This window comes from Thamnophis elegans, chromosome 5 (assembly GCF_009769535.1).
Source record: "Thamnophis elegans isolate rThaEle1 chromosome 5, rThaEle1.pri, whole genome shotgun sequence".
Taxonomy (NCBI): Eukaryota; Metazoa; Chordata; class Lepidosauria; order Squamata; family Colubridae; genus Thamnophis; species Thamnophis elegans.
This window is the reverse complement of record NC_045545.1, coordinates 41,421,488-41,443,725: the sequence shown is the minus strand read 5'-3', so window position 1 is coordinate 41,443,725 and position 22,238 is coordinate 41,421,488. Positions and strand designations below refer to the sequence as shown.

General features: G+C 42.5%; 1 protein-coding gene across 1 annotated transcript; it reads left to right on the top strand.

Annotated features, from left to right (window-relative positions):
- Positions 1 to 4,223: 4,223 nt before the first annotated feature.
- On the top strand, positions 4,224 to 21,660 carry CCDC17 (coiled-coil domain containing 17). Its single transcript, XM_032218966.1, is given in 19 exon segments — positions 4,224 to 4,409; positions 5,403 to 5,459; positions 5,461 to 5,547; positions 5,833 to 5,889; positions 6,391 to 6,514; positions 7,344 to 7,365; positions 7,367 to 7,501; positions 8,482 to 8,549; positions 8,552 to 8,603; positions 9,121 to 9,257; positions 9,679 to 9,705; positions 9,708 to 9,740; positions 9,743 to 9,805; positions 12,513 to 12,736; positions 14,185 to 14,270; positions 17,187 to 17,402; positions 19,159 to 19,381; positions 19,673 to 19,783; positions 21,499 to 21,660. Coding segments are annotated over 19 exon segments (2,070 nt in total).
- Positions 21,661 to 22,238: the final 578 nt, after the last annotated feature.

Genomic DNA, 22,238 nt, shown 5'->3' with positions numbered 1-22,238 from the left:
AAGCACCAAGCAGCGAACCCACATGGAGGTACTGCTCAGCACACGCTCATCCCGCTAGCTAGTCCCAGCGAGTAACGTGGGGCAAAGGGGCAGAATAGCCCGACTTTAACTTGCTTCTTTGACACTCTTCTGTCCCGAAGAACAGGAGAAAAGAAGTCTGGAATTTAGCCCGGCCACCATCCTTCTGCATTACGACACGCGAACCCGCAGGAAAGCGGCAATAACGCACTAAGCATTAATCTCGTGGAGCCTCCAGAGAAACACCAGGGCTACGGAAGGAGGCAAAAGACGCTCCGAAGCAAATCGCCTTTCTCCTCTCGGCACTCACCATTGGCTGCGCTCAATATTAATCGATAAGCCAGGCTGAAGGCACTTGTAATGTTGATCCATACTACACTACCAGAGAAATCTCAAGACGCCTGCAAACTAGCCCACTACCGCACAAGAGCGCTCAACCAACTGCCGCCGCTTTGAATGGGGCGCGCCGAAAAGGCATGCCGGGAAACGACGGTCCGTCCCAGAGACTTCGACGTTTGCAGAACTACATCTCCCAGCATGCAGTGGGAGGTCCTCGCGTGTCCACTTTAAAACTACATTTTCCAGAGAGGCTTGGGAGCAGAAGATGCTAAAGTCGATTCAAAACTGATGCAGACAGTACAGGAAGTGGTAGTCCTTCTCAGGGCAGGGGTGCCCAAACCTGGCAACTTTAAGACTTGTGGACTTCAACTCCCATAATTCTCCAGCCAGCATAGTTGCCAAGTTTGGGCACCCTTGCCCTAACAAATTAATCACTTAATTGTTCTCGTGGTATTTATAATCGTGTCATCTATATTCTGGGGGATGCATTTGATGGCTGGCGGTCTGTAACTTTAAAAAATGGGGGTCTTTATAGAAATATCCAGGGGTTTTACCAATATTATTCATGTTTTATTGGTCCATATGCCCCTAAACAGAGGAAAAATAAAGGGAGCCAACATTAATAGTATCATTTTTGGGGAAAGAAATTGCCAGCACATTTATTAAAATACATATAACTCCTTTCCAGGCTAACATAACTCTAACATGTTAAACTTATGAAAGGTTTTTCAGTTTTCTTGAAATAAACCAAAAAAACTTAGTTGCATTGTTATTTTAATTACAGTAAGTGATTTTCAAACGTGCTCCAACATTAGATTCAGCATTCAGTATATTGCTATAAAAGAATGTCATCAGAAATTGGCTGTCAAGCTCACCAAGTTTCTATGCTGGCCTGTTGTGACTGCAGAATCTTTTCCTCATTTTTGAATCTGCCTGCTATTACAGACAAGCTGATTATTTTCTCCTCTGGCTTAACTGCTGTTCAGCTCATCACCATGGAGATCCAGATAGAGGGAAACAGCACTTACAACTAACTAAAGCTTGTTGACCATCATAACCAATACTCACTGGCTGCTGGAAAGTATTGCTTGTTTCAACAAATAGAAGAAAGTTTGGGCTATAATTTGAAAACCTGAATGCATTGGGGATGCTTTAATTGGTTCCACCAGAAGAAAAAACTAGATACACAAGAGTAAGCCTTATTAACACCGCAGTCGGTGTTAGTGGGGGGGCAGAGATCGACCCCTAGGCCCCTAACATATGGGGTGCCGCAGGGTTCGGTCTTATCCCCCCTACTATTCAACATCTACATGAAACCGCTGGGTGAGATCATTCGCAGGCACGGGATAAGATACCATCAATATGCGGACGATACCCAGTTTGTATCTGTCCGCCCCGTGCCAACTCAATGAAGCGGTGGACGTGATGAACCGAGGTCTTGAGGCCGTTATGGACTGGATGAGGGCTAACAAGCTTGTACTCAACCCGGAAAAGACCGAGTGGCTGTTGTGCTTCCCTCCCAACAATTCGACCAGTACTCCATCGCTCCAGGCTGGGGGGTCAAATTCTACACCCTCAGAGAGGGTTCGCAACTTGGGAGTCCTCCTGGATCCACAGCTGTCCTTTGACCACCATCTGACGGCTGTGACCAGGGGGGCATTTGCCCAGGTTCGCCTGGTGCGCCAGTTGCGACCCTACCTGAATCGGGAGGCTCTCACAACAGTCACTCGGGCCCTTGTGACCTCTAGGCTGGAATACTGCAATGTGCTCTACATGGGGCTGCCCTTGAAGAGCATCCAGCGACTTCAGCTAGTCCAGAACGCGGCCGCGCGCGAGTGATCGTGGGTGCACCTCGTTTCACCCACATAACACCTATCCTCCGCGAGCTGTGCTGGCTACCTGTTGATCTCCGGGTGCGCTTCAAGGTGCTATTAGTCACCCATAAAGCCCTCCATGTAGTGGGTCTCCGTACTTGAGAGACCGCTTCTGCCAATTACCTCCCTGCGACCAATTAGATCTCATAGATGGGCCTCCTCCGAGTCCCATCTGCCAGCCAGTGCCGGCTGGCAATTACAAGGAGGAGAGCCTTCTCAGTAGTAGCTACGACCCTTTGGAACGATCTCCCCGTGGAGATTCGTACTCTCACCACCGTCCAGGCCTTCCGCATAGCCCTTAAGAAATGGCTAGCCCGTCAGGCCTGGGGACAAAGATAATTGCCCCTCCCGAATGATGAATGAATGTTGCTCATTATTTTATTCTATGTTGTCTGCGTTACTGTTTGTATATCCTTCCCTTGATTTTATGTAAGCCGCCCTGAGTCCCCTCAGGGAAAAGGGCGGCCTATAAATGTTAATAAACCTCTAAACCTCTAAACCTCTAAACCTCTATTAGTCTTTCTACCAAATGCTTCATAGCTCTATAGCTGCCATCTGCACTTCTAATAGCTAATACATTTGTTTATGTAAAACACTGGCTTTTTTCCATTGTTTCTGCTTCTCCACTTATTCTATGGCTGATTTTCTAGGCATGACAGATTCATGTATTGTGCTAAGCTATGATTTGTTCAATCATGTTTTTTGAACAGCACACAATTGGCTGAATTCATACTAATGATGAATTGAATGAATGATTGATTTTGCAAACTTCTGATGAAAGAAATGTATTTCTGGGTTCGGCTCCAAGTGGGGAAAAAGACACTGGAGACATGGAGGCTGCTTGGAAAGATGGTTTATTGTTGGGCAGGACCACATGGCTTGAGTCCTGAACAGAAAAGGTGATCACATGCTTCAATGTTGGTGGAGAAGAGAAGAAGGGCTGAGGAAGGGGCTTGCTAGGCTTTTTATAACCTGTTCAGTCCCACTTCTCTGTTTCCTGTTTCTGTGTAAGAAATGTATTCTGATTGGTTGTCAGACTCCCATGGGGCCATGCAGGGGAAATTCTCTGGGCTGTGTTTTGAATCCAGGTTTGGTTGAGTTCTCAGATGCCATGTGGTCAGTTGGGGCCAATATTATCATGCTTTCCTGTAGCTGAAGTGGAGAAGTCTTTATTATGTAAAGTGGACTAGCTTGGCCTTCTTAATGGCCCATTAATAAAGTGGGGATGGGTAGGAAGCTACAGGCTGCTATTTTGTCTTTTAAAACATGTTTCTTTCTTTTCATATGCAGAGAAATATTCTGCCTTTTCAATATTTCCTAGGATATTTCATTTTTCTGGGAGAGGACTGGGTGATAACAACCTACACTTCAAAGGGTTCATGCAACATTTTATATGAAAGATAAACAAACAGTATAATTGCTTACTATTGTCTAATGCACCAAATAGCACTAAAGGTGCATTTTCTTTCATATTATTCATCACATTTATTCTTCCTCGGGATTTGGAGTTTATCAGTATAGATGTTGTCCCGTGCTTACTCCAGGAATGCCAGCTTGCAGTGTTGAAGAATTAAATATAGAGATCCTCGATGTAAAATAATAGGACTGTGAAGGCAGATAGTTGTCCAGTGGGGCCCACTCCCTTGTAAATTCCTGAATCAGCTTTCCACAAACCTAATAATGTTCAGGCACACTGGAATTTGAACCTTCTAGAATTCTAGCCAGGTTGGCCAAAGAATACAAGTGGGAAGATTGCTCATGTAACCCTGGTATTGCAACATAAACAGTAATAACTGGCATGGTGATATTTCCAGCTACTGTGGGCAATCTTCTATTATTTTGTCAGGTTGGTTACACCCCATAACTACCAGCAGAGCAACCAAAAACTCCAAATGATACGACAGTTCTTTCCTACAAGGAAATATGAGTAGCCAGCACCTTTTGCATACTGATAAGTATAACCCTTTGTAAATATCTGGAATACTTTTTAAGATGACAGATATAGCATTTTTCCACTGTCGTAACTGTGAGATGGGTTCCGCTCTAGGCGGACTGCTAGAGAAGCACATGGAAAAATTCTGCATTGGAAGAGAAATGGCAATGAATATAAAATACCGGCACAGGCAAGCACAGCATAAAGGGAAAGAGCCCAAGAAAACAGAAATGGCAGACAGCATGGTAAAAGGACAACTTGATTTTTATTAATAAAAATTATTTTGAAGGTTACTTTGATTGGTCTGAAGATGAGAGCAGGAGATTGCAGTATTATCAGTTCCAGGAACAGATAAACATAATAGATAAGTACACTTTAAAACATTTCCTGTGATTGAGGATAGGTTTGATAATGATCCTGAACTTTATGCCAACTTTTTTCTGATAGACTAGTAGGAGATAAAATTGTTTTGTTTTGTATGCTGAATAACCACCTAAATGATCACATCTTGTTTTCCTTATGTTGGGGATAACTGTTCCTAATAGTTTGCTAATATTTTCTATCGCTCTCCTTTTTTCTTTATCATGATATTAAGAATAATCAGTCAATAAACTTTAATTACGGTTTTCTGGAAGCTGCTCTTGTAAAAACTTTATTCTAGGGACCCAGATTTTCTATCTGAGAGACTCCAAAGGAACAGTCAGTGGAGTAACCCATGGAAGTACTTGTGTGTTTCAGCTATTCAGTATAGGAATGCTAAATTTGTCATCAAGTAAAATAAGCTTTTTAAATGTTTAGAAGAAAAATGGCACAGGAATGGAGAATTGTAGTACTGCTCATATACAGTATGTCTGTAATTATGGCACTCTAATGATTATGAGCCACCTTCTTGAATAGATTAATTCATCCAATACTCTCTATTGCAACCAAGCATTAGGAAAGAGTAGATGCATGCATTTGTTTATTCTAGTAGTAGTAGTAGTAGTAGTAGTAGTAGTAGTAGTAGTTGTTGTTGTTGTTGTTCTTGTAAAGAAGAAGAAAACAAATTTCTAACTTCTCACAAAATATTTTCTTTTCCTCTTGAACATAATATAGAATGACTACTGCTGGCTGGCAATTATGGGAGCTATAGCTAACATATAAAGACATTCCAATCTTCTTGAATATGTACCCTGGTCATACAGTAATGATTTATTTTCTCTCTTGGTTGCTGGTATCTAATGGATCAACATTATCAGCTTCATGTGTCGAAGCCAGAAAGAGACAATTTCAGATATGTCAAGGGAAATGGGGAAACACGAGCAACAAGTCCATAATGTTAGAAGCTCCGATGATAATGGAAGAGTTTCAGATAACCAGGCCTTGAAAAAACTGACTGAAGAGGTAAATCTTTGTCTTTCTCATAGATGACTCTGCTCCTATCAGCTCATCAACCTTTACCAGAGTAATTAACCACTGATTTAGGACTTAGACATTTTAAATTGTGCTTTAGCTTTTGGATAATTTTCAAATTTCTCCTACATAGTCCTACTACATGGTATTTCATGGTAAATGAAATAAGTTAATAGTGTTCAAGTACGAATCTTGATATAGCAATAAATTAATTAGTGCGGGTTTTACCCACCTTTAGAAAGGAAGTATGCTATTTAGTAATTTTTCTATTCACAGTTCCACAAATTGAGGATATCACTTGAAGGCACACATCCAACATTTCGGACACTTCAGGTAGGGGTAAATGAACCTGAGAAACTTTAACATATATTTTGGGGGCTGAAGAGAGATTTATAACATCACACATACATCTATGCAGTACTGCTTTTCTCTCTTGTTAGTCTAGGGCTACAGATTATTTTGAAAATTATTATCATTATAGTTCCTTGCACAGTGAGCCAGATGTTCAGATTGGATTCTACATTTTTTTCCACCTATCAAGTACTTCCCAAGGACCTGAGATAGGCAGATATGGGTGTTTAATGGTGTTAAATTACAAGCTTATCACTATAATTTAATTATTATAATCATCTTTTTTATAATTAACTGTGCAATGCAGAACCATAATTCACATAGTCATGATTTAGTGTATGATAATTCCTAGACATTCCACCCAACATGGTCAGTGTTGATGGAGGTTGGAACTTAAGGTTCAGAATCTACCTTTGGAGAATTCCTTGCTCTTGCTGTAGGAGAAACATCTATTTGAATCTAGTGTCTTTGCTTGACTCTTAGAATGAAAACCAAACACCTCACCAGCAAGAACACTGTCAGCGTCATAGGCAAATAGTAGGTGCACATGAGCGCCAGTTGGCTGAAATCCAAGCTAGCAACCAACACCTGGAACAGCAAAAAGATGGTAATTTGAAAATTAGAGATTTTGCTGAATTGTCACCCTTTTGTTCCTCGTTCAGGTTAAGGAGATAGCTGAATTGGAGAAAAAAGTAACAAGGATAAATGAACTTTCATTTAGCCAAAAGTGTTTGAGACTAGCACACAGGGGTAATTATGCCATGTATACCATATAAGAGAAGGAAGCAGTTAATGAAAGAATACCACCTCAATGGTGCTTGTACCTGATATTTTATGTATGGAATTTCCCAACTCCCAAAAGACAGAGGAGATTTCTCATCAAGAGCAAGTTTGTATCAGAGTTGTTCAATCCAGAGGCAACAAATGATCTATACATGTATAAATATAATTTTCAGAAAAAAAGTTCAAACCTAACTTTTACCCTAGCATGTTAAGATTACATTTCTGAGGTCTTCTTTATGGAGAACTATTTACTTGTAGTGTTGTCATATGATTAAACACAGGTATATATCTCTGATCTATGTAAGTGATAACACGGCTGAGCCCGAGGGAGCGTCATTAGTCATGATCCTTCACACCCACAAGAGATGTGAATCTAGCCCACCTTGAATTCCTTCTACTCTTATCTCCCACTAATTTCCCTTGGCCATTAGTAGTTCAGATTCTTGTAGAGAGCTCAAGCTTACAATATATCTTTATATCCATTTGAACTATCGGAATCTCCTGATTTTCCTGACATTTGACAATCTACTCCTTCTGAGAAACAGGTCAGAAGAACACATATAGTAATGAAACATATATAAAGTGTTTCCTGAACCATACGTTAATTGATGCAGTTGTTCCAGCACAATTTGTTCCATTTTGTATTTACCTAGAAATTCGTACACGCTGTCAGAGCTGAATTAGGGAACTCTTCTTCATCTCAGATAGAAGAGTTGTTGATGGAGCTGAATACCCAAGAAAAAAAGAACAAGTTGACTTTAAATGCACTGAGGGAACAGGTGGAACTTCTGCAGGTAGCAACAGGGAACAGGTAAGACTCCAGGACAGAGAGCTCCGGAATTGAACACATTTTTGTCAAGATCTATATGACAATGTTTTAGTCCATACCATGTGAGACATCAAGACAGTGCAGACCATATTAATAATATTTGTCTGGATATCTGTAATATGACTGTTATAGCGTGCTTGAGAACATAATATGCATCGCCAATGAATGGAGAAAGCAAAAGGACTCTTGTATAACCCCCAATTCTCTGTTAAGGAATTCTGGCAGGTGGGGTCAAGGAGAGGAGCCTTTTTCATCGTGGCCTCATCCAAATACTCTTATCACCAGACATGAGAACTGCTCCCACCCTTTTAGCCTTCTGGAAGGGCATTAAAATTTGGTTTTGCCGGTTATCATGGGGCCCGGGTTGCTCACCACTGGAGGTGTTGACAGAGTAGAAAGATTGAATCTCTGTGCCATTCTGTCTCAGTTTGGTTTTTTATTGTTTTTAAATTTTTAATCTGCCATAGTTTTAATATTTTAATATTTATTATATTATTATTTTTCTATTTGTTTTCTAACCTGTAAGCCACCCAAAGCACCTTATGGGAGAGATGGGGCATATAAAACATTAATAAATAAGTAAAATAAATAAGTGACTCAGTGGCTATGACACTGAGCTTGTTGATCAAAAGTTCAGTGGTTTGAATCCCTAGTGCTGCATAACGAGATGAGCTCCCGTTACTTGTCCCAGCTTCTGCCAACCTAGCAGTTCGAAACCACATTAAAACGCAGGTAGAAAAATAGGGACCACCTTTGGTGGGAAGGTAACAGCGTTCCGTGCACCTTTGGCATTTAGTCATGCCGGCACATGACCATGGAGACGTCTTCAGACAGCGCTGGCTCTTCGACTTTGAAACGGAAATGAGCACTGCTCCCTAGGGTTGGGAATGACTAGCACATATGTGTGAGGGAAACCTTTTCCTTTACTTACAATAAATAAATGCCTCCTTTTTCATTTTTAGAAGCAATCTGGATTCTGCCACCAATAGAAAGACAGGTGGCACTGTAAATAAAATGGACGAGAATGCCATCTCAAGTCTATGGTGTTTCCAGCAGCTATTGGGCCCCTCTCTTCTGAGATACAGTGAGTTGGAAGAAGAGTTGGAAGGACATATAACAGTTTCTGTAAACTTAGAATATATAGAGATGATTGTATCTTTAATTGTTTCTGTCTATAAAACTTTCCCATCACTTAGCAAACCTGTATCTGCAACTCTTAAGGCCATTTCCTCTAGCATCACATTATATTGTGGCAATATAAAACTGTACTTTTCATGTTTCTTGACATGATGATGGCTGAATAATAATATAAATCATAAATTGCTAGTGACGAAATGTCCTAGATTGATTTTCTACACAAACTGTCTCCAACAATTGAAAAGGCAAACTTTTTACTAATTTGAGAATACTTAACTCCCCTCCAGTGGTACAGTGAATTACCAAAACCCTATAGCAGCTGCATGAAAAGCATCCTTTTTCATCAAATTATTTCCATGCCATGAAAATTTGCATAATTTTTTTTGGAATGCAACTATTAAATATATACAGTCAGGGGGAAAATTGTAATAATTCTTGATGATGACTGTTCATATCCCTGACAGGATGCTGTACCTGACTTACTTGCAGAGTGGAGGCAGTGACCATCACATTGTCCGTCAGATGTATGAACTGCAGCTGGAGGCCACAGCACTGGAAAAAAATAGCACAAAGCCTAAACAAAGGGGTAGAAAGAAAGTGAGCTATGTTTTTCCAATCAACTTTACCCCAAATTTGGATGTTGACCCTACACTTAAGTCAAGAATGTTTGCATCTCTCTTGAGCTCAGCAAACTGTTAACAGATAATCACTAGATTCATATCACATGCCAAAACTAAAACTATAATTTATATCTTCAATGGTTGGGTGCATCCAAGATGGCAATCCAAAACCAAATGAAATGCAGTAAACCTTAATGTGAAGTCTTAACCCAGTCTATGAGGAAACTCTTCCACTGGATAGTATGACCTTACCCATGAAAACTTATTTATTATGCATGTATGAATCTTTAAGGTGAACTATTGATAGATCCTGTAAATCTAAAACCTTAGCAAATGCTTTTTCCTCGGTCACAACTTGTAGTTGTCCTTGCTTCTGACTGACTCTCCTTCATATTTCTGCAGAATATGAAGATGATCTCAACTCAAAGACTTGGACGCAGAACTCTTGTCGGTTGAGTTAGAGAATCACGTCTGGAAGATGAGATATTGAAAATGAAAATTCTGAAGGACAGAAGGAGAATGGAAAATGGTAGGGTTCATAGCCTTTTTTCTTAACTGAGTAAAGATAGCGGCCACAAAGCCTGCATTTCAGCCTTAGCCCACAAGAAGTTAAAGGGCAAATTATTTTCACAAGAGTTAAGAAGTCACTTACAAAGAGCTTTTGCTTTTAGCCATAATTGCCATTGGAGCAGATGTTGGGGGGGGGCAAGAGGAAAGGGGTCCAAGAAGCCCAGCACCTTGAAGAGGTACGTGCGGACAGGGTGACGGGGAGGCAGTAGAGAACTGAAGGGGATTCCCTCAATCATCTTCCTTTGCTCCTCTGCCTAGAGGGAACAGCAACAGGAGGCTCTTTTTGGGCCGGGGTGGGGGGGGTGGGGGGGGCTGCATGGTCTCCGGGCTGCACCCTTTTAAAAAAAATTGGTTGAAGTTGGGCCCCCATCCCTCTTGGAGCTCTGCTTGTCCATCCACAATAGATTGCCAGGAAAAGGAAAAGGAAAAGCAGGGAAGGAAGTCTGCAAGACGGTGGCAATGCTCTTAAATTGCTTAAGAAAGGAAAACCCATCCAGAGAGCAATTCCCGGGTCTATTTTCTTAAGGCACCCACCAGCGGACCTTGGAGACAGCTGTGTGTGTGTGTTTTCCCCAAAAGGCGCAGGGGGGGTCCCTATCCCATTTTTCCAGATGCTGCAGTGGAACAAGAGAGAGTGGGGGGGAGGGACAGTTGTCCTCTATCAGGCTTGTGCATGAGGAAGAAGCTGCTTCTCTCTCCCAAACCAGCTGGCCTGTTAATTTGAAAATGAGCAATAAAGAGAAGCATATTTCTGTACATAACACTGAGAAGTGTTGAGGAGCTGAGGGGTGTGTGTGTGAGATTGTTTTGTATTCCAGTTAAATTAGAATTGGTTCTTTGTGAAGGATCTGTGAGAATTTGAAATATTGCAATAAGGCCCAAGAAAAAAAATAAAGAAAGATTTAATTAAAGAAGAAAAGAAAGAATAGTAAAACATCCATTGGAGGCCTTTCTAATGTGTTTTCAATTATAGGATTGGAAGTATTTGATTTACTGTATGATTTAATGTTGAAAAATAATAATCTTTATCAGTATAAGTAGAGGTGTATTCTTCAACCTTTAATGTGGTTTGCAAAAATCATTGTAGTAAACTGAATACCATGGTAGAACATCATTTCTCACCAAAAATGCAATTTAATGGAGAGTAAAGTAAGATTTCACACAGGCAAAAAAAAAATGTATAGAATAGGTGGTGCCTGGCTCAACTGGAAGTAACGATGAGACGGATCTGTGAGATGGAAACCTATCAAACAGATCCAACCTAGAAATGAGAAATTTATGACAGAACATTTAGAGAAATGGGATGCCTTCAGAAATTGTAGGTATACCATCACTGGAGGTTTTTAAGAAGAAATTTGTCCATAATAGTATAGGGTCTCATCTCATGCTTTCGCAAGGGTTGGACTAGAAAATCTGCAAGGTCCCTTCCAATTCTGTTATTTTTTATAAATCTCTCCACTCAGTCTTACCAAGAGAATGGTGATAACCAATATTTGGAAATGTACAGCAGGCCATCTTCTGACAGTAGAATCTCATCTTATTGGCTAGTATCAAGGGGAAGATGACTTTGAAAATGCTTCATCTCCCACCATAACATGCAAGACGAGGCAAGGACTGGCAGGGAGGGGAGGGGCAAGGAGAAGCCAGGCCAGGTGCCCCTCCATGTGAGTGACATCGAGTTGGCCATGCCCACCCAATCACATGACCTTAGCTACCTAGTTACACCCACCTGGTCACATGACTGCCAAGCCATGCCCACCTGGTCACATGACTGCCAAGTCACTCCCACCTCAGTCACATGACCACCGAGCCACTCCCATAAAACAGGCCACACCTACAGAATAGGTTCTAAAATTTTTTGAAACCCACCATTGTTCGCAGGTATCTTGCAGGAAGTGCTAGTTTCATATTGACTTACGTGGTTTAGCTCTACACTTGGCTTGTGAGCGAGAACTGTAGCTGAAATTGTGGTTTGACATTTTAAGCTTCTGTTCTTCTACAAGACTAGAAAATGTCTTTTACTTTACAATAGCAAGGTGGAAGGGACCCTGGAGGTCCTCTAGTCCAACCCCGTATCATCTCACTCTTATGTCCAAATCTCACTCTATGTCCTGCCACAGCATGACCTTTTTGCTTGGGGTAAGAAGAGTCTGCTGCAATTATATTGGCTCAGCCTTCCATCCTTCCGAGGTGGGTAAAACGAGGACCCAGATTGTTGGGGGCAATAAGCTGATTCTGTAAACCACTTAGAGAGGACTGCAGAGCACTTAAAGCGGTATATAAATCTAAGTGCTATTGTTATATAGTCTTGGCATTCACTCTGGGTATTCTCAGTCACTCCCAGAAACATGCTACCCCAATGAATCTGTACAGCAAGAATTTTTTGGGGGTGTTAAATTTGGTATTCCCTATAGATTGAGGAAAACTATGTCCTGTTGAAGGTGTAGATAAATGTTGAGTGATGCCAATCCAGAAAAAATGGAATAGGGCCATGAACTAACTGATGAAAAGCTATAACACCAAAAGAATAGACATAGTTATTTCTGCTGGTTAATCTATTCATTTCCTATGCTTAATTAGACCAGCCATCTCCACATTCTTTTGGCATTTGGAAGTGCTCTCATAGGATACAATGCTACATTAATGAGCCTTTTCGTTTTCATTAGGTTCTTTGGACTTAGAGCTGGACAACTTGCAACAAGTACATATGGCAGAAATGGCTCAGCTACATGCTGAGATTGGTAGGCTGAGACACAATATTGAAAGGAGGAAAGTTCAGTGGCCTAGAAGACGATCGCCACCCCTTCTTCCACCTCCTATAGCACCACCTCTGCCACCTCCTCCTCCTCACCTTGGACTTCCTGATCCCACCATTCTGGCTAGAACTATGGTGAGTGCCCTTTGGCTTGGGCAAATTTGAGAGAGGTTTTACAGATATATAGAAGTCTTTGATCTGCAGGATCTGCTATGCTTTTGTTTATAGTACGTATTTTCTAACAAAAAAGGACAAGAAAACATTGCTCTTCTGAAAGCACAGAGAAAGTAGGTAGAGTTTTCTCAAGGATGGGATTTGTTTTTCTCCAAACCCAGCTGATGTCCATTGGATGGATCGTGAATGTAGCTTTTGGATGAAATTCAAATTTTGACCTCTAGCTTTTATGACAATAATTTCATATTCTTTCATATTTGTGATCACAACTCTCAGTGTGTAGTAAGGAAATCATGTTCTGCAAAAATGTGCAAGACACACAATCTATACAATGGGTGGCTATAGTGCAGTTTTGTCCATATTTTCCTTCCTTCCTTCTCTTATTCTAATACTTTGCCTCAAGGAATATACAAGTAAATTTTGCAGTTTCTCTTTCCAACAAATTTGCTCTAGTAGCTGCTGACCATTGGTCGTTGAGTTGAAAAATCAGTGACCATAACTATTCACAATTACAGATCTATATTTACAGATATTTTGATTCAAGTGATAGCATGCATAAAATGTGTTCAATGTTAAATTGAAAAATACACTTACTAGCTACTGAAAGAGGAAAAAGAATATAGTAAGACATTTTTTGCATTTATATGATCATCTTAAAAAGTATTATGGTGCCAAATTTCAATGTGTCAGAACTTGCATTTAAGAACTCTTCCACGTGGCACGGTTCCCCCTTTCCAATCGTTGCCAAGCATCTTAAATGAAACCATCTAATTGTCTGAAATCCTGTTAACTTCTGAGCATTGAGAATCGGCATGAACCTCTAGGAGCCAGTCACTGTTCTTTCCTGCCAAGTTACAGCAAAGTGCAAAAATAATAATCCAGTCAATAGTAATCACAAATATTCTCTCAACTTCAGTCTCCTTGTGGGGAAAAGTATTCAATTGATCCTTAGTCTTTCCAGGAAAACAGTTGAGCTACTCAGGTATGAAGATAGCAATATTTCTGCATATAAATTCCATTTAAAAGTGTCATTATCATTTCACACCATATTTTTACTGCCAAGCATTCTTCCAAACAGGTATTATCAAGATTGTAGGTTGCACTGTAGGTTGTGTGTGTGTGCACGCATGTGGGGGGGCAATAAATATGGGCAATCAAAGGACTTACTATTAATGCTTTTTTTTACAAGGGCACTTTAAACAGTTCACCTGCATGGAGTGAGCATCGCAGGGGTCTGGTGGTGAACACAAGTGCATGGAGGGGTATGTTTTACCACCACAATTTGTCTCAATCTTTCCAGACAACAACATGTTGGAAGATGGCCTTGGTAGATATGATTGTTTAGGTTATGCTGTTAAAGAATTAGTTGGATTCTGCTGATAAATTCATAAATCTCCTCTTTGTTATAGGACCCCTTGAGATCATCTGCTACAGGAATAAACCAGTACTTTCTGGATCCCTCTGACACACTAGGACCAGCTCCATATGATCCAGTGTATGTAAAACTGTGACCTATAATATCCATTCCTTAGAGGCCTTCATGCACATGTACAGACAGACAGTCCTTTCTAAATAAGTTGCAGTTAGAATTCACTGCTGCATAAAATATTTGTTTGAAAAAAATCAAGTGGCCACTACTTTAATATAAAGTAAATATATTTATCCTTCTATTCTTTCTCCATCCAAACATACCGTATATACTCGAGTATAGGCCGACCCGAATATAAGCCGAGGCACCTAATTTTACCACAAAAACCTGGAAAAGTTATTGACTCGAGTATAAGCCTAGGATGGGAAATGCAGCAGCTACCGGTAAATTTCAAAAATAAAAATAGATACCAATAATGTTTTTGAATATTTATTTCCTCCCCTGGAGTGGGGAGGAATTGGGGATTTTGCAGTATCCTACCCCTGGAGTGGGGAGGGGAATGTGGCTTTCATAGTATCCTATCCCTGGAGTGGGGAGGATTTGGGGGATTTCATAGTATCCTTCCCCTGGAGTGGGGAGGAAATGTGGATTTCATAGTATCCTTCCCCTGGAGTGGGGAGGATTTGGGGGATTTCATAGTATCCTACCCTGTAGTGGGGAGGGAATGTGGATTTCATAGTATCCTACCCCTGGAGTGGGGAGGATTTGGGGGATTTCATAGTATCCTTCCCCTGGAGTGGGGAGGAAATGTGGATTTCATAGTATCCTTCCCCTGGAGTGGGGAGGATTTGGGGGATTTCATAGTATCCTACCCCTGTAGTGGGGAGGGAATGTGGATTTCATAGTATCCTACCCCTGGAGTGGGGAGGATTTGGGGGATTTCATAGTATCCTTCCCCTGGAGTGGGGAGGAAATGTGGATTTCATAGTATCCTTCCCCTGGAGTGGGGAGGATTTGGGGGATTTCATAGTATCCTTCCCTGGAGTGGGGAGGAAATGTGGATTTCATAGTATCCTACCCCTGGAGTGGGGAGGATTGGGGGATTTCATAGTATCCTTCCCTGGAGTGGGGAGGAAATGTGGATTTCATAGTATCCTTCCCCTGGAGTGGGAGGATTTGGGGGATTTCATAGTATCCTTCCCCTGGAGTGGGGAGGATTTGGGGGATTTCATAGTATCCTACCCCTGGAGTGGGGAGGATTTGGGGGATTTCATAGTATCCTTCCCCTGTAGTGGGGAGGGAATGTGGATTTCATAGTATCCTACCCCTGGAGTGGGGAGGATTTGGGGGATTTCATAGTATCCTTCCCCTGGAGTGGGGAGGATTTGGGGGATTTCATAGTATACTAAGTCAGAAATAACATTGCTGCGTAGCCAGGAGTGTGTCTCAGTCACTTAAACCTCATACATAAATCATTGTACGAGGCGCTCGACGGCGCCTCTTACCTGCCGCGGGTCCCACCAGGACCGGCCAGAGGCACAGCAAGCTCCGGAACCAGAGCGGGAGCCTCCGCCGCATGGCTCAGCTCCGCCAGGGACGCATCCGGCAAGGGGAAAGCGGGGTCCCCTCTCGCGCAGCGGGTGGAGGGCGCGGGGGCGGCGGCAGGGCTGGGCTGCCTCCGGGTCCTGCCTCCCGGAGCCCTGGGGCGGGCCGCGGGAGTCCGTGGGCGGCGGGGCTCGCTCGGCTTCCAGCAGGGAGGAGAAGGGGGGCTTCCCGGAGCCGCGCGCTCGGCAAGCTCGCCGCTCAACTCAGCGCCAGCGCGCCTTCATCTCCGAGCGCCCAGCGGAAGGGCCAAGCCGCTCGCCTCGGAGCCGCTGGAGCTGGGACGCCGCCTCCGCCGCGGAATTTGCTCCAACTCAGCCGCTCCGGCCCATTGTCAGCCGGCTGGTCCCTGCCTTCCCTCCCCTCCTCTCTCTAGCTTAAAGAGACACCGACTTGCCTCGGCTGGAGGCCGGGCACGGGGAGGAGTTGGCGCCAGCCCGGGGAGGGGGCTGCGAGCGGGCGGGCGGGGGGACGGGAGGTAAAAGGCTGGATGGGTTTGGTTGCCAAACCGAGGCGGCTCGCTCGGGGCTCTTCCCTCTCTCCCCACGGGTGGGCAGCGGCCGGAGTTCCCACCGAGGAACTTCGCCGGGCAACTCTCGGTTCGGACGCCAGGGGCGACTGGAACCCGGCATCCTCGGGTTCCGATTCTAACCCCGAAGGAGAGCAAAGCCGGGAAGGGCGTCAAACTCTTCCACCCAAGCTGGGAGCCTGTCACGTTTGGAGGCTTGCAGCGGCTCACCTGCGTGGAAGTCAGCGGACTACACGCGCATACACAGACACATCCAGACAAACATCCAGACAGACAGACAGACCTCTGGCCCATCAGGAGGTCCAGCAGCCACCGGCCGTCCTTTGACTCGGACGTGGAATGGAAGGGAGTTAACAGAGGAGAGGGAATGGCTGGCGCAGACTGCCCAGCAAGACAAGAGATCCTGGGGCTTTCATAGTATCCTATCCCTGGAGTGGGGAGGATTTGGGGATTTCATAGTATCCTTCCCCTGGCAGGCTAGGAAATGGAATGAACAAGGGGGCAGGCAGGGGAGGGAAACGAAACGAATAAGTGGCCAGGCAGGCTAGGAAACGGAATGAATGAGCAGGCGGGCGGGCAGGCGAGGAAACAGTCCAGCGGATGGAGCAGAAGCAGCCCCGGGGCTCCGCTGCCGCTCCCCGCATTTTTCTGGACGGGGTCTCGCAGGAAGGAATCCCCTCCTCCTCCAACAGGCAACAGCACTGCCGGATCCAGTTGTAGACTCGAGTATAAGCCGAGCCGGCTTTTTTCAGCCCAAAAAGTGGGCTGAAAAACTCGGCTTATACTCGAGTATATACGGTAATAGTGATTTTGATCAAGATGTTTGGGTATGACGATTCTCATCCAGCTCTTCAGAAAAAGTAGCAACATGGAATATTATGAATTTAACTAACTCTATTCTCTCTCTGCAGATCTGGTTTTGTAGTATTCTATGATTTTCTTTTGGGGTTGGATCCTATGTTCTACCATGTTCGCCTGGTCTCTGGTTTATATCGTAATTGCCAGCAACTAGGGAAGTCCACACCTCTTCCTATTGTCTCCTCTGATATGGGCCACTCTCCACAGTCTCTGATGGACAGGCAAAGAGCATGCTGTGCCATCTTAGCAGCTAGACAGCCAGTCCCAAGGTGAGTGTTAGGTAAGCTCCCTGTTGGGAGAGCGAGTGCGTTCAGAGAAGCATTGTGAGAGTTGTGTTGGAAACATGCAAACCAGCATACAGAGACACTGTAGTTTAAATAGGCTTTTACTTTCGTGGAAATAGAGGTATCAGAGGCCCTCAAACAGTCCAAGTCATACACGGATAAGACAGTCAGTCATCAATGTCTTTCAGTTAAGGGATAAGCCAAATAACATATAACATATAACAGTATCATATAATCAGTTCAGTACTCAAAGTTTGCTAGCAGTTGCAAAACTTACAATAGCTCTTTCTAACTTTCTAACAGCCAGCTTCCAAAACACTCAGATCAGATCAGCCTAGCATCTAACAAAACAGAGAGCTAACAGTCATTCTGGCTCCCTCTTATGGCCGATTGAGGAAAACAGCAACCAATCACATTTTACAGTATGATTTAAAGAAACTGGTATAGCATTGCTATATGATTTGTATATTGCCAACCCAACCGTTAGATTATATTCCTAACAGTGAACTTCCAGGCTATTTCCATCATGTCACACCTTTCCTAACCAGGAAGTCTTTGTGTGGGAAGCCATTCAGTTGACAGTTCTACTATGGTGTTGTAACTGTATACATTGTTTCTAAATTCTAGAAAAATATATACTTAATACCCTGTCTCCTTGAAAATAAGACCTCCCAGGATAATAAGCCCAGTCAGGCTTTTGAGCGCATGCACTAAAATAAGCCCTCCCCTAAAAATAAGCCCTTCCCAAAAATATTGCAACACAGCAGCAGCCATGAGGTGACCATACTCGCTGCCTTCTGCACCTCAAAAATAATAAGACCTTCCCGAAAATAAGGCCAAGTGTTTATTTCGGGGGTCAAAAGAAAATAAGACCCTGTCTTGTTTTTGGGAAACACGGTAGCAGTATGTCTATAGAGATTCTCAGTCATCCAAGTTATGGTTGTCCCAAAGATTTTTTTTTCCAGGAGCAAACTGGACTTTCTTGTTTTTCTTTGAAGACATTTCACTTCTCATCCAAGCTCTGACTGGATGGTAGGGAGTGGAAGGATTTATATTCCTTGCAGATGACACAGTCTCTGCAAATAATATAACTCCTTCCATTCCCCACCATCTAGTCAGAGCTGAAGAAGCTTCTTGGATGAATAACTAAATGTCTTCAAATAAAAACAAGAAAGTCCAGTTGCCTCTTGAAAAAAAGCACCTTTGAGTCTTAGTAGCAGTACAAAGTACGGTTAAAGGCTGTCAAAGTAAACTATTGAATAATATAGTATTGCTATTTAATATTTCTATACCTCCAACTGAGTTCCAACTACTGTCATTTCTGTTCCGTGGCTATATTCATGAGGTACCATGGATTGTTTAGTATACCTTGTGGTAATGTCCGGGCTTTCAGGCAAAACACTGCTAGGCAACTGAGCCGTTCGCCCAATACGAAGGAAAGAAGGGATGCTTTGAGACGGCCCTTTGCAAGGCATTATTTTCACATGTCAGATTTATTCTAAGACCTTTTGAAAACCTTGGTGCGTTTGTACTGGGAACAATATGTAGCCTAAATTTGCACAAAATTGCTTTTCTTCATCCAGTTTCAGGTTTGCTAGATTCTTCTTCTTCCTATTTAGGAGGTAACTTTACACTAGCTGTGTATTTTCTTAAAAGTCATGGTTTCTATGCTATAGCACATTGTCCATCAGATCCTTCATCAAAAGTTGCCATATTGCTGTGGATTTCCTGTGTTTTTCAGAATCCTACCTTCAACCTCCATCAGCCTTGTAGCTGAGCTTCAGGCCTCTGGAGGTTTTGATGTTTATGGGCAGGAAATCCAGAATTTGTCCCCCAGAGGATGGGCTAAAATCAACATTTTTGACCACCTGCACCAAGTGATGAGTGGGCATTGGAAAGTTCCTATACGCGTGCTTCCTGTAAAGCCAGGTCTTACTGAAGAACAGTTGAATGGTGTGCCTCAGGTAAGAAGGAATAGAGCAGAGCAGAGCAACAGCTTTCCTACCCAAACAATTATTGTTTATAAAAAGGTATTCCAGTAGTTCTTCATAGCCAGCCTCTTAATGTTTAGTGTGCTTGTGATTTTATACAGATTCTCTGCCAGATCTCATCAATTCTACCACTGATTCTGAAATTGATTATTCATTCTAAAAATAACTAATCTTTGACAATATATCAATTTATATATGCTCAACTCATCGTGTTTGCATTCATCTTTCTGTTCTAATCATATAACATTTCCTTTAACTTCTCAGGTTGGCAAAGCTGAGCTTTATTTGCGGCTGGTGAATGCAAGAGATGCTGATATGCAATCAATGGCTGATATCCAGCCTGGCAGAGCTTCCTTATATAAATATCCTCCTACAGTGAGTTGGACCCTATAATTATCAATGTTATCATGTCACAAAATATATAAACCAAATAGGAACAGTTGGAACAGTTAATTTCTGTTGCATTAAATTTATTATCTTCCTTCTAAATATTTATGCATGCTCAAGTATGCTCCTGATGCTGTAACTGTAACCCATTTTTGTTTTGGCATTTTAAGCATGTGTGGATGTGAATCTAAATCCTAGGGATCCAGCTTGAAAGCAGAACTTCTCTGAGAAAAAAATTCATATGCATATCCAAATTCATAGGACAGATAGGAGGGTGCTTTCCAGACAATGGATGCTGTCAATCCAAAGTGCCAAGAGAGTCAGATTGACCCAATATTTTTAACTTAGTTAGCAACTATCCCAGTCATGCTTTCTTTCTACTGGATCTAGCATCACACAATCCTAAGAACTGGGTCAAGAACTGCCATTTTGGAGAATGCAGAGGACCCAATCAAATCTTCCAAACCTCCTAACTGGTACTGCAAATTTCTGTGCTAGGAAAAGACTGAAAGATGCTTTAGAAAGTGAGCCCTTCCCCGTTTGCCAAAAAGGCAATAACAAGCATGACTGAACGTTTGCTTGGAAAATATAAAAAGCATGTGCTGAGACAACAAACTTGGTAGTTGTTAGTATGGAATGAGAAAACTCAAAATATCATTCTGTTGGACCATGGCTGTATTCAGCAATGAGGATATCTAGGAAGCACCTACTATAAAAATAACCTTTCCACTGTATTATTTTTTATCACTTTTCAAGGGAAGAAACACTAACAAACTTAAGGTAGTAAGCTTGAAAAAAAAACTAGCAACTCCACATATATATTTGAAACAATAAAGTTGTAAGCTCTTGAGCAGAGTTGCAATCTTCAGAGTTACGGAGCATTGGTCTGTTGCGGCAAAGATAACAGAGTACTTTGAGAGAAGGAGACCAGCTCCAGAATACCGTATAAACTCGAGTATAGGCCGACCCGAATATAAGCCGAGGCACCTAATTTTACCACAAAAAAACTGGAAAAGTTATTGACTCGAGTATAAGCCTAGGGTGGGAAATGCAGCAGCTACCGGTAAATTTCAAAAATAAAAATAGATACCAATAATGTTTTTGAATATTTATTTCAAAGAAAAACAGTAAACTAGCGGTGTATTCAATGAAATACTTCACTCACCTCATGATGCTGATGTCCCGCTGTGATGATGATGTCCCGTGCAGCCGCGGGAGCGATGTCCCGCCTCCTATGACACACGGCACAGTGATTCCTATCATTGGATCACTGTACCAGAGGAGGTGGGACATCGCTATGTGGCTGCTTGCCATAACAAGGAGGAGGTGGGACATCGTTGCAGAGCGGCAGGAGGGGGAGGAAGGGGAATCGTAAGACAACCCTGCATTACATTAGAACGTGAGGAGGGGGGATGGTGCGGTGCGCGCTGCGCGGCAAACTGACACAGAGGGAGGGGAAACTCACAGGGGCACCGGGCCATTCACGAGTGTCACCCAGCGGCATGGCCCCGCCCCTTTTTCTCCTCCATTTCGGGCAAATTTTTCACTGACTCGAGTATAAGCCGAGGCGGCTTTTTTCAGCCCAAAAAGTGGGCTGAAAAACTAGGCTTATACTCGAGTATATACAGTATTTGCAGTGTGCTCTCCAGTAGACCTGCTGTTTACAATAATAACCTTCTTGTGCTCTCTTCTCTCCTACACAGGCGTCCAGTTCCACAGTGCCTCCCATTGATTTCTCTCCAACCCAGCATTCTTTCCATCCTGCTCCCACCAGCCTGTCCTTTTCTGCTTCTCCTTACACTGGTTTAGTTGACCCTCCTCCTAATCAGGAACAGTCTGTCCAGCTTAAATCTAATGAAAGGTGAAAAAGGAGGATTAACCCTTTTCTCCCTCCAAAATTGTCTTTCCTTTCAACTTTAAAACAAATCAGCATAGAAACATAGCTCCCTGACCCGTCTATAGTTTATTTAAAAAGCTGGTTATATATAAATTTTAAAAATTATTTCTAGTAAGACATATATTTCACTTTGTATTCAGCAGTCTGCCAACTAGTCAGTACACACCAAAAGTAAATAAGCATTATTGACATTTCAAATCTTAATGGCACGCCCATTTCTTTGAGCTAAAAATCAGGCAGTCTGGTGAAGCAGTATTTTTTTCAGATTAACAAAAGGGCATCAGCCTCTATGTGCCCCAGAGGCATGTATAACTTGATGGAGGATTTAAATAGAGATGTGATGGAGAAGACAAGGTGATGATGCAAATTGGGTGCTACACATATTACAAGCACCTTTCAGTTCAGTACTGTGCTAACAAACTACATTGTTAAGATCCTTCACCTCACTTTTTATATCTAACTATCAAGCACTAAATCCCATCAAATTATGCGAAGCTCAGAAAAATAGGCTGTAATTAGCCCTGCTTTTTGAAGAGATAATTGCTG